The sequence below is a fragment of the Tyto alba genome, unplaced genomic scaffold, assembly GCF_018691265.1.
Source record: "Tyto alba isolate M040663 unplaced genomic scaffold, T.alba_DEE_v4.0 Super-Scaffold_1000006, whole genome shotgun sequence".
Classification (NCBI taxonomy): Eukaryota; Metazoa; Chordata; class Aves; order Strigiformes; family Tytonidae; genus Tyto; species Tyto alba.
In genome coordinates this window covers 12,138,876-12,151,533 of record NW_024881272.1, presented here as the reverse complement: position 1 = coordinate 12,151,533, position 12,658 = coordinate 12,138,876, and the positions used below count along the sequence as shown (strand labels likewise).

Genomic DNA, 12,658 nt, shown 5'->3' with positions numbered 1-12,658 from the left:
TAGATCAAATTCAGTTGCTAGCAATTGTATGGCCATATTTTCAAAATCTTAAGTTGCAGCAAAGACATTATTTACATAAATGCTTCTCAATTAATATATTACAGAAACACATTTTCTCAGGAGTGCACAGGAACTCAAATAAGCAACAGTCCTGAAAAATGGCTTAATGCTAAGGGAATGTCTTTCTAAGCATCTAATTTTTCTATCTCCAATGCAAAGTCAAGTTTTAAAATTAAACTGATGTTAACATCATTAGAAGTCAATGAAACTTCCAACACTTCAATAGCTGTTACACATGCTTCCACCTCTCTTTCCCTCCATATGTCCATATATACATCTCAATTCAAATGCATGTAGGTATGTACAGGTGTACATACAAATGTATACATATATACGCATACCCACACACAAACATAGAGCCATATATACATTTTATAGGACAGAACTTTGAAATATGAGACCTAATGAAAGGCACTCTCTTTAGACTGGCAAGTAGTTTGGGGCAGTTGTTTGTTTTTTTCTTTTTTTTTTTTTCTTAAAAATAAAATATATTTTGACATCAGCAGATTATTTTGCCCAACAAGCATCTTTCAGAGTCTATACAAGGAATATAGTATCACCCTAAATCACCAATCCTTCACCACAACCCTTTAACAGAGGCAAATCCACCCTCTTCTGAGAATACTGCACTTGCTCTCCACATCACAGTTTGCTGTAGAGCTCCGTATAACAGCTATTTTTAGTTTAAAGCAAGCTTCCACTGCCCTCCAGCCTTCCTGCTGAGGAATTGCGGCAGAGACAAGGTCCAAGCAGACAAAGCATTTGCAGGTATTTTTGGCTTGGGCAAGCTCTATATTTATTTCTTTAAATGTTTTTGGATGCCTATGAAATGTTACTGGAGTCAGAAAGAAGCACCACCTTTTAACAGCAGAATACTGAATGCTGATGATGAAAAACGAAGTGAAGCACCCTAAATATAACAGCTTACTACGTGTTTTCCTAGTTTCAAATAAACAGGTTTTGTTCTTTTTACTCCTCCTATCTGATCCCCTAACATTTCTTTAACAAGTGGTGACTAGGCTGGCCTCTCAGTTTGTGCTTACAGCATGTAAGCTCTTTTTATACCCCTGTGCAGTGTTTCACATTGGCTGGCATTAGATCTTTTATTGCACATAAATCAACATGCCTAGGTGCACGGAGCCTTAGCAAAGAGGTTTACAGCAACTTAGGTAGGGCACATCGGGGCCTTATTTGCAATGAATAAGAAACATTAGTGTAGGACAGAATATAAATTTGTTTTCAAACACAAAGGGATCTCTACAGGCAGCTGACATATTTCAGGACAAGTAGGTTACTGGTATCTGTGGTAGTATTTTGGACTAATATTCAAAGAGAAGAAAATTACAGCAATTGACATCGAGGGTGAAAACTTTAATAGCAGGACAAATATGTCAAGATATCAGGTATTATCCTCAGTGTAATAGCTGTTGTAATTTAGCCTCTGTCAGGATGGTGCTGGAACAGCAACTAAAACATTCTTACAGACCAGGTTCCCACAGAATAAAAAAATCAACACCACCTCCTATAGCCCTGAAGCCTGCGGCACGTGCCAGAAATGGCCAAAACAGAGGTGATCTTTTACAGACAATGAAGATTTCATGTGGCCCATGGGCCACACTCTGGGGACCCTATAGTCACAGTGTGCCTCATAAAATTACAGTCCTTTCATTTGTCTGTACTGAGAGAGGCTGCAGACCATGTCCAATGTCTTCCTCTAAAGACATCTGCTGTATATTTACATCAACTAAAAATATATGTAAATTGTCATACTATTATGATTAGGACAAAAATAAATGGAATAAAGTAATAATCGCAGAAACCTTTAAGACTTCAGTCAAAAAAAGAGGTCTCCTAGATATTTCACAGAAGATTTCCTTATCCTTTCCAGTGCCATATTCTGAAACCAGAATAGATTCAAGGTTTTGCAGAGTAGCTATAGAAATCCTCATGAAAGCACCACTTAGCACACAGTGGTAGGCAACCTAACGGTCACAACTTTGTACCATCACTAAAATACCAGAATATATTAGAAGATAACCCATTTTCTATAAACTATTAGCTTCTAAGGGTCAAAGATACTTCAGTTTATAACTATTCACTATCTGACACAATAATACTACTTCTCTTATGCTACTCCCTCAAGCAGAGAAAAAAACAAGCGTGCACATACTTTTTTATCAACTGTCCTAGTAGCTACATAAATGCATTGTGCACCACATTTCAAATAAACATTTTGTGCAGTAGCATACAACACAAATATATCATAACTATCTATGGTTGATGAAAACACTCTCATATTTGTTCATTAAATATGCAATTACTTACAGGAATGTTGATGAAAACAGTATCAAACTCTGATGCTGACAGAAACCTTTTCAATGGCACCATGAAAAACTACAAGAAAAAAAAATGTATATACATCGACTGTGTCACTGTATTTTCTAGACTGTTATAAAAACACAATTCTATAAATAGTATCTTACTTTCTCTATTGATTCCAGAGTTTCAGTGTACTTCTCTTCAGTTTGCTTTATTTCACCGAGACAACAGCTTCTTATGTCATTTTCAGTATATTTCTGCAATTACAATGGAGTCAAGTTTGAGTCATTAACAGGCACCTAATGGATAACAAATATTTGTTTAGAATTAAGCAATTAGGGTAACTGCTTCCTGAAATTTTCTGAGTATTGCAGCTTCCAAAGATGATAGCAATAACCAATAATATTTTGATGTTTAATTAGCTGATGCCTTTAAAGAGTTTTAGTAAAATTCAGCATCAAAGAAATATTATGAAAAGTTAATGTTCAGACATAAAACGCTGGACTCTCTGTATGTACTCCATAAACTGCAGTACAAGGTCACATTTAATTTACATCCAGACTGAGAAATCTTATTTAAAATACTTGGCAGTTAATAATTCCATTAAACTTAATGGGGCTAAATCATGTAAGTAACTTTGCAATGCCATAAATACCGGACTGAGTCTAATCCCTGTGCTTATTTACAGTTTCTCCCTTGTAGTTCCTCAAGGGGAGCTTTCTCTTCAGACACAATATGAGTATGTCCTTAAATCAGGAAGTGCAGTGACCTCTAAGTTCAGCTCTTGCTTATGTATGCGTGTATTCAATGAGACCCTAGGATCTTTCCATGTAAACCACCAGACTCACAGGAAATTGAAGTAATTATCAGCACAGGACTCTGTAAAAATAGTTTACAAGAACTCTTACTGAAGATCAGATTTACAGCATTACAGCTTCAATAGCTTGAAATTTGATTTCAAATAAAAGAATAAATAGCTGGAAGAAGGTATGGAAGCATTCGTGTCAAGAAAGACTTAAAATATCTGGAGACATATAAGTCAGCTTGGAGACCTACCACAGTAACTGGATAGACTCTTACAATTAAAAACAGTAATTGATCCAAAATGTTTTCTCCAAAACCAACAATAAGCAGTGGCTTAAAAAGCAGTAATAGTACTATGACATCCTTTCTGAAGCCTATTCATCCGTTTGTAACATCCTTCCAAGGCATCCTTCAGCATATCTTTGACTGCATCTTACCTTTTTTTCACCCAGCGTAGGGAATCCACACGCTGCATGTAATAGACCTAATGACTAGATGTTACTCAAATACAGGGGGAGTCAGGACTAGAAATTTAGTACTACATTTCTTTCCATTCAGAAAAAGACTTTCAGCTTTTGAACAAAAGAGTTTTCTCCTCCAGTAATAGCCAAACTTCTAGAGTGAAATTTCAACAATTAGCTCTTAGTATGTCCAACAGCTAAACTCTTACCACTCCCTCTCTCTGCTATCTCAGTCTACTTGACACACCTGCTAAACATGCCACAGCAAACAGCAAGACAGACTTCAACTGGCCATGAGCCACATGCAGCTCCTATGTTATTGCTTGGCCACCTAGGAAGGGTGGGAAATATATTCCTGATGCCTAAACCAGTTGTAAAGTTGCAAATGATTCAGGCACAAAACGCTTCGTCACTCTTTGCACTTCATTTTGACATATTTCCTTTAGTTTTCTCCTGTCTCCATGGGACTCTACAAGCAGCTCCTGCAACTGGAACAGACTTCTCACGCTCATCTACAAGGTGCTGCCTTATCTCAGAAATTACTCTTTAAAATCCAATTGGTCAATTAATTTTCCCACGACAAACATTAAAGGGCCATCTTTATCAGCTGCAGACAGAAGTAACCATTTTGCAAAAATACACCCTGTCATTATCAGTAAAAACATACTTTCTCAGCATCATCTGATGATTAGCTTCATCTCAAAATCTATCATTTATTCCCAAATTCTTTAGCAGGGGGAAGTCAGCACTGTCACAGTTAAGCATAGTCAATTAATCTCAATACTGTTAGATTTTGACATTATTCAGGCTTTTAGTTATTTTTCACCTTCACCTTTGTGAGCTCAATACTGTAGAAATTGCTTGCAGTATTTGCACTAATACAGAAGTTACTGTACTCCACAGGAGTTTATATCCATTTGCAAAACATGGGGGTTTGTTATCCACCAACTCTGCTATAAGCAATGCAAACAAAATCCTGGGATTCCACTTAAAAGCATTCACTTCAGTTTTGTGCTCACCTAACCCAAACACAACATCCACATAGGCACATTCAGCAGAAATTAACATATTGATTTTCTACCTGTAACACAAACTTCTAGAATTTGAGTGCAACAAACAAAAGGAGAGAGGAAATAAATAATGTGCAAATACCAGTACAAGTGAGAAAAATTGCCTTTGAAGGTCAGCTACTGCTAGAGAAAATTTAGCAGAACAGTTTACTTCGCAAGATAATGACAACCAAGGATGAGGGAGACACAAAGTATTTTGGCTGCTATTGGAGATTCTGAGAAGTATTGAGTTCTTCTAATAATCTCCTTGAAGATTGTCCTGTGCTAGTGTTTTCATATGCAAGGAATTCTCACATAGGATTCAAATGAAAGAACTCCGCAAAATCATCATGTTAGCATGCAGTGTATTTATAAACCTAAGAGGAAATTATCACAAACTAGAAATATTTACCACATTCAAAAAAGCTGTCACAGCAAAACAATTGTAATGTCTCTATTCATTACATGTTGTGGAATAAACATTTTGCTGTACCATGTTTTCAATTTTCATTTACTTTCCATAAGAAACAAATACAAGTCTGTTCAATCTGAAATATCTAGGCTAAGATGCAACTAAAATTAGAACATGAGATTTCTGATTGCTATATTAATCATTTTCTAGAAACATCGATATGCGAGAGTGACATTTGCAACAGGAAAGAAAGAATCAGAGAAAGTTTATACACTATCAACTGCCAGAGATTACCAACGGTTACAGTTGAAGAAAAAAAAAAAAAAAGAACAAAAAGCAAAAAACAAACCACAACCCACACTTGTGAAACCCAGAGCTTAACTCATTTTGAGTATCAGTATAAAATAAAAACTCAAAACAAGATCACAGTAAAGATTTCCTATGATTCAAATGCTTTTCTAAAACACCCTACATGCAAGTGAATGTGACCTCATTAGATATAAAAGCATTTTTTCAACTCAATTTTTTATTTGAATTTCACTGAATAACCTAAACTTTAAAAGGTAAACAAAATTAAGTAAAATGTGAAAAACTAACATAACTTTGGCATATCTTATCCTTGATTTACATGCACTACCTGCAGGACTTTTATTAACAGAAAAACAGGCTTGAAAACAGTATCGTTATACTCCAAACAATAGAGATTAAAATAGCAGAGATTAAAACAATGCAGTAATCTTCCCAAAGACAAAATAATAGTAACTTTGGGGAATCGCCCTAAAAGCAGAGAACACAAATCATTAGCTATCTCCTATACTTGTATTGGAAAGATACACAAGGTAAATTAAGAAAAAATCCAACAAAACAAAATATTAAGATCTTCGGAATTTCTCACTTCTTCATGTAGCTATATTACTATAAAATGCAATATGGAAAAGTAGAGCAAGTTTCCAACTTAAGACAACAGGAAGCATAACATACCTTCATGTCAATATAGAGGAAGAAAATAACTGTCCTAAAAAATATATCCTGTCATGGCCAGAGACTAACATTTTCCAGATCAGAAAGTATATCTCTGAGGAAGGGCAAAAAGTACATTACGGTTTCTCCCAATTACCAAGTAAATTTTATTGCCTAAGGTTAGATTAATTTCAAGTCAGTTTTGAAAACTGACCATGGTACCTTTATATGATAAAGTAAATAATCTACTTACCACTTTCTCAGTAAGGCCAACCTAATGATCAACAAAAACTACATGATTGAATAAGCAAGAAATTCATTGGTATGAAACAATTATCAGTTGTCCCTGTTAGTTTAGTTGTCCAAATTTTGGCTGAAACAACAACATTTCACAATATTATAACTTAATTTTGGAAGTAGGACACTTCGAAGTAAGCTGTCAATTTAATTGCTCTTAAAATAGCTGGTAAATCTTACCACCTGGCAAACTTAGCAAAGTAATTACTGTATTTTAAAATTATATTTCTTTCAAAAAATTATCATAGTTAACATTTGACCCTTTTCCAAAACAGTCTGCAAAGTCTTACACAGGAGATAATGCTCCAGATGCAACTGAGCATGAGTGAAGTTTCAGTGAAACTAGCTATAAAAAAATAATTTCAAAAATATTAACTTACAAAAATGTAACTGCTATTGTTTGAAAATAGTTAGGAATTGGAAAACGTACAGGTTGCTGTGCTGCTTCATCTTTCATTAGGTCTTCATAAACCTCCCCACCTTCATCTTCTCCATAGACACAGTCATACAACTCCTCATCTTCATCAACACCAGTTTCACTGAAAGGAAAAGACAACAACAGAAAGTTGGGCAGCACAGGCAAATTATCATCAGTTCTGCAGCAGACCACTCCTCATAGAAAAAGATTTCTACTGTAAACAAACAGATTAATTAATAGAACTATCTAATGAAAAGAATCTATTACGGGAAATTAAGTCCATTAATTTTCTTTCCTCAACGTGTTTAAAATATGACTGTATGAAATCAACACAACACTGAAGACTGCATGAATTTAGAACCACACAGGAAATATGCCAGGCACCGAAAGCAGCTTGTCAGGAGGTACTGCCCAGATGCTCTCTTCTCTTCACACCTTTTCCCACCACATCCAGTGAAGAGGAGCTGCCTCTCCCTACAGCCTGGCACCCCACCGCACTGGGGTGCAAGACACTGATACAGGCTGCCTTCCTGACTAATGAAAGAATTATCTGGGGTGAAATGCACTAAAAGCTGCTGAGCCAGCAGCTGAGAATCTGTAGCTCCACAGCATGAGCCAGTATCTTGATCACCTCATGGTAACCTTCAGCTACCCAAAACAACAAAAAAAAAACAAACAAAAAGACAAGCAAAAAAAACCAAACAAACAAAAAAAAACACCCATACCACAACAACAAAGTAAGAGTATGCCCAAGAAGCATCCTTCTATTACCCTGACTACAGAAATGCCTCAGCATAAAGTCAGTGCTCAACTCTACCCTCAGCTAATTCAGCGTCCCTAGAGGCAGTCCTGCTGGAGTTTTGCCTACTTTGCCCTAGGACCACATCTCCTTCACCCACATTTCCAAGGTTATGTCTACAATAGAACTCTAGAAGATATTGAAAGTAGATCAGTCATAGTAATACAAAAACTTGATCAGATGTGTTGATAACTTTGAGATTTTTACTACTGGAAAACCACACTGAAATCCTTCAGAGTAAAAAAACACATTGAGTATTGGTCCACTAGAACTACGAAGGACAACCACTTCTGACTTATCTAACTGGATCATCAGTACTCAAGAACAGGACACCAGAAGCTCTACTGAGAGAGACTAATAATTTCAAATAAATCAAAATCAATGAGAATTGTTACCAACACGGCTGTCACATGGACTACTTGGAAATGCCAGACAAAATCACTATGTCTATAATTAGGACTATATATAGAAACCAAATTAATTTTTTATTTCTCATTAGATACGTTTGTTTAATCAAGGACACCAGAGGGATAAAGTAAGCAAGAGTCAGAAGTTTCAATAGATGAAATGATTTTAAAAAAATTTGGGGGGGATTCAATAGAAGACAAACTACTCACACCAGTTCCCTTTCCCACAGATACCATGCCCCAAGAGAGCTAGAAAGCTCAGGTGCTCCCAGTTAGTCTAACATTTCAGCTTGCACCAGTGATGATGATGTGCTAGCATTTCATATTAAACACTAGCAGCGTGTCAGATGCAGCACAGACACACTCACTCCATTTTACCACTTATGCTCTAGGGAATAAAAGCTGGCAAAAAGGCAGAGTAAGAATAGAAAAATATTACTACTACAGCTCTTTCTGACAGAAAGCCTTAGATTAATTCTAAATTCTTTAGACACCATTTAAACTCAGGGACAACTAAATGAAGTTTAGTCAAATACACTTACTAATTAAGAGAAACTAAAAAATGCGGGCCATTTGCATAATTCACTGGCACTTCTGTTTCTTATGAAGGGAGTACATCTTGAATTGCTGCCTCCACAATTAAGACAGCATATAACTATCAAATTTCAGTGAATAATACTTGTAATTTGATGCAAAAGAAGAGCTACAAATCTCAATTACTTTGGTATGATTTGTTAACTTTTTTTTTTTTTTGAATGAAAGACTGTCTTACAGTACTGAATTTGTATACCTACTTAAGAACTGATAGAAATATTATTTTCAAACAGTGCTAATAAATTAGAATATCACCTCTAGCCCATTTGGGTCTCCTGCCTTCTGCACATGCAGCTACACAGAGTGAAAAGCAGCTACCTACACGACAGCCAGTCAGCTGCAGGAGATAAGGATGAGCTCTGCAGGTAAAGTGATAAATTGAGCAATGTCAAACATGGTGGGGTCTCCCTTCTTTATGGGCAATAAAGAAACAAATCCATGGTGTGAACAGCAGTTACTTCACCACATCACAGCAAACGGTGTACAATGTGGCCAGAGCCAAGATACAGCCAGATTAGCACTAGTGAGGTGAGCGTTGGTGAACTTTCAGCTTTGGGACAGCAAGCTCTGATCCTAGCTGTTGTGCAACATGATTCCTAATGGATCTTGAGAGATCCCAGCCATAGGATAACAAGAGTAGTTCTTCCTGACAGTTTTTTATGCCCAGATGTATTTATCTCACCAGTCTGCAAAATAAAGCTGCAGTCTACCATTCAGTACTACACAGTATGTTCACATCTAACTTAAATGTACCTCAAAGCCAATGTGAAAATTGGCAGTCATTCATAATCCTGCATAAAACCCACAGAGGCAAATGCACTCATACGAACAATTTCATTGGCTTTAGGAAAATGACCCACTTGAATTATGATCCAAACATGCATTTTCTTTGCAAGTTCAGGATAATTTCCTTGGGCCCCTTACAATTGATACTGTAATTCTATGAAAGCATTCTCATAGCACAGATAAATTAAAAGCGCATTTATGATATACTTTGCTACCAGAGCCCTCTATGTAACATGCTTCTTTACATATATAAATGTATTACAGTCATTCAGATCAGCTTTCATAATGAACTCTACCTAGTCACCATAACGACTAACAAAACCTTGTTAAATCAAAGAAATATTCCATTCTCATTAAAACTGTGTGTTCTATAACATCATATAAATAATAGCATGCAGCTGAAAGCCAAAATCTGTAATTTAACTAAGGATTTACAACATACTCTATTAAATCAGGAAGACCTTTGTAGACATCTTCATCATCAACAATTTCTTCTGTAGGGAAGGGCCTATAGAGAGAAAAATAGCATGAATTACAGACAGCACTACTCTAGTCACATAGTGGAGTTTTGTTTGGTTTCTAAAATTTGCACACAGATTACTGTACGTTAAGGTGTTTGTACATTCCCCTTTCTCTGATGAACAGTATACATGTATTTAGATTTCTATATATGAATTGATATTTAATATAATAAAAATTGCTACTGGATAGAGTTATAAATCATCACTAATACACATCATTGTCAGTTTTTTAATTGGGAATATTAACTACTCTTTTTAGCAAAGGACATGACTGGCTAGGGAACTCTGTGTTTTAAAAACATCATTCATTCATTCACACATGATAAGACTGCTGAATCAAACCATTCAAAAAGATGGAGAACAGCAAAGCATGAAGTCTTTCACCTTCTTTCACAGCTCACAGTTATAGTTCATGAGGATGGGTTTAGTTGGGGTTTTTTGGTTTCTTTTTGAAAATTAGAATCTCACAAACTTTCCAGTTTTGCTGATTTTCAGAAGGCAAAAAGAAGATAAAACCCATTTGCCTTTACATAGACCAGCACTGCATCAGCCTGACTTACAATCTATGTGTCACAATTATCGGAGAACTTCTGTAATACTGACTGCTCATTTGTTCACCTCGTGTTTCAGTACATGTAGTAAATGTAGTTCAGGCACCTCAGTAAGTGGTGTGCCAGAGGTAGAAGACAGATTTTGGAGCTCCTCAGAGGTCCAGAGCCTTGGTTAGCTGTCCACTGGGGAATATGGTTTACAACCAGAGAAGTTCTTACTGAGGGATGCTGCCTATACTGCCTCTAAAAACTTTTCCAAGGAACATCATGCAAGAGGTGTTATTCCCACCATTCACTAGGGCAATAACATACCTTATTCCTGTGCCTAATGCAATAGGAGTGCGAGAAAGTTTTGAAAGTGTTTCTATCACCTGGAGAAGAAATAAACAAAACCATGATTAGTTGTATAACAGAAGCAATAAAACATTTTGTTCTCTATTGTCTAAGTAGCAGCAACACCGTTTCACATCAAATGATATAAACAAACACAGAATCTGGCTGGGCCAAACACTGAGTGCACTGAACTTCCATGGATTTCCCATGAGCTGGTCTCCAGTGCTTTTGTACTTGGAGATGTGATGGGAGCACAAAAAGAAAAATTAAAATCTCTTATTTACAAGTTCTAGCACAAGTAAAAGCCGATTTCAGTAGATTTAAAACCAGGTCACATATGTCACAAATTAGACATTCAATTTCAGTTGGACCTGGATGCAACTGTAATCAAATTTTATCTTACAGAATGCTCTGAAGATTTTTCATTATTATTATTATTGTAGCTCCAGACAGAAAATCCGAAATTGTTAATTTGTGCTTTTCCAAACACTGGCCAGAAGAGGGAGCCAAATGCCAAATGAGCAGAAAACCACCTTTTCAGGAACGGCTTGCAAAGGAAAGATAATCTCTTCATATTAGCCAAACAGTTTAAAAAGCTATACATTTGAACCCATAAACTTTGTTCATTCTTAGATGGCGGTGGTAGTCTGTAAGATCTCATTCTAAGAAAATACCTCCTGTAAGTGCTCAAGGTTATACAATAAGAGAGGGACACCATTAGGGAGGATAGAATACAATACATTTATGGTCACATAAATGGACTTATTTTGCTGTCAGCTGTAATAAAGTAAGACCAACTTGTAATCTGCCTAGCATGTCCTCTCTGTCACAAATATTTTCTCTTATTTTGAGCACTATCAGATTGGCAAGTCTTATTTGCTAGAGACAAAGTGACATCCTGTCCAAAATTTCCACATTTCCAAATACAAGGTTTCCCTGAACTTCCCAGAAGTTTCCAGTTGGGTATTTACAACTTAAAATCTGTATTAAGCTGAAGTGAAATCTCAAATAAGCTTTTTCTCAGTAGTATCAAAATTCAGTATAGTAATTCTACATTCCATAGGTATTTGCAAATAATCTCTACAATTAAAATTGTTTATTTCTGAAGTTCTAATTACAAGACTAACCTGACCATAAAATATAAATTTAAAAGTACATCTCTCAAAGAAAGGACAATGACATGTTTATACAGGAGAATGACAAAGTAATTATCACAGAGAATAATTGCCAACTATAGAGCTTAAACTGACTTTACAAAGCCTCCACAAAGTAAATTGGGTCTCATATGCCGATGAGCAAAATTCAGAATGAACTAAATTATACTACTCCTGTGAGAGGAACATTTTTGGTTCATTTAAGCTGCTGTGAAAATTGATGTCACGGAAAATCTAGGTTTGCCTTACAGAGAAGACAAAGAATAACAAAAGTAAATAAATATGCTACGAACATAATCAAAGGTGCAAATGTATTAATTCCCCTATGAATATAAGAACTGCAGCATGACCCAGAACAAGTTTTGGGAATTGTGAATAAAAGCTGATTGAATAAACCATAAAGTAAATTATTTCACATTAGTCAAAAGGCCAAAAAGAAAAAAAACACTCCATTAAAAAGTCTTGCCATTGCAGGGCAGTTCTGGTTTCCGTACCAGACTAGAACCTGCCTCTGCCCACCTGTGAGAATCCCAGTTCAGGACTGCAAGGACTGGTAAGCACATGAGCACAAGTCACTGTGGGAAGTTAACTGGAAACTCAATCGCTGGTAAAATGGTCTGTCCTGACAGATAGGTGAACATCGATTGGTAAAATCACAGGAAAAAGGTTTTAATGATTATCAAAAGAGAGGGGGACAAGTCTGCTGAACTAAATATCCCTTCCTTGTTCCAAT

The 12,658-nt window shown here is 36.1% G+C and overlaps 1 protein-coding gene across 3 annotated transcripts in view; it reads right to left on the bottom strand.

Moving 5' to 3' along the window:
* Positions 1–12,658, bottom strand: part of VAV3 (vav guanine nucleotide exchange factor 3) — a 172,062-nt gene that overhangs the window by 98,510 nt on the left and 60,894 nt on the right. For all 3 annotated transcript variants that reach the window (XM_033000720.2, XM_033000721.2, XM_042784040.1), the window contains exons 3-7: positions 10,751–10,809; positions 9,809–9,874; positions 6,793–6,901; positions 2,544–2,636; positions 2,386–2,454 (exon numbers count right to left, since the gene is read on the bottom strand). In XM_033000720.2, the coding sequence (XP_032856611.2) occupies positions 2,386–2,454; positions 2,544–2,636; positions 6,793–6,901; positions 9,809–9,874; positions 10,751–10,809 (396 nt within the window). The remainder of the gene's footprint in view (positions 1–2,385; positions 2,455–2,543; positions 2,637–6,792; positions 6,902–9,808; positions 9,875–10,750; positions 10,810–12,658) is intronic.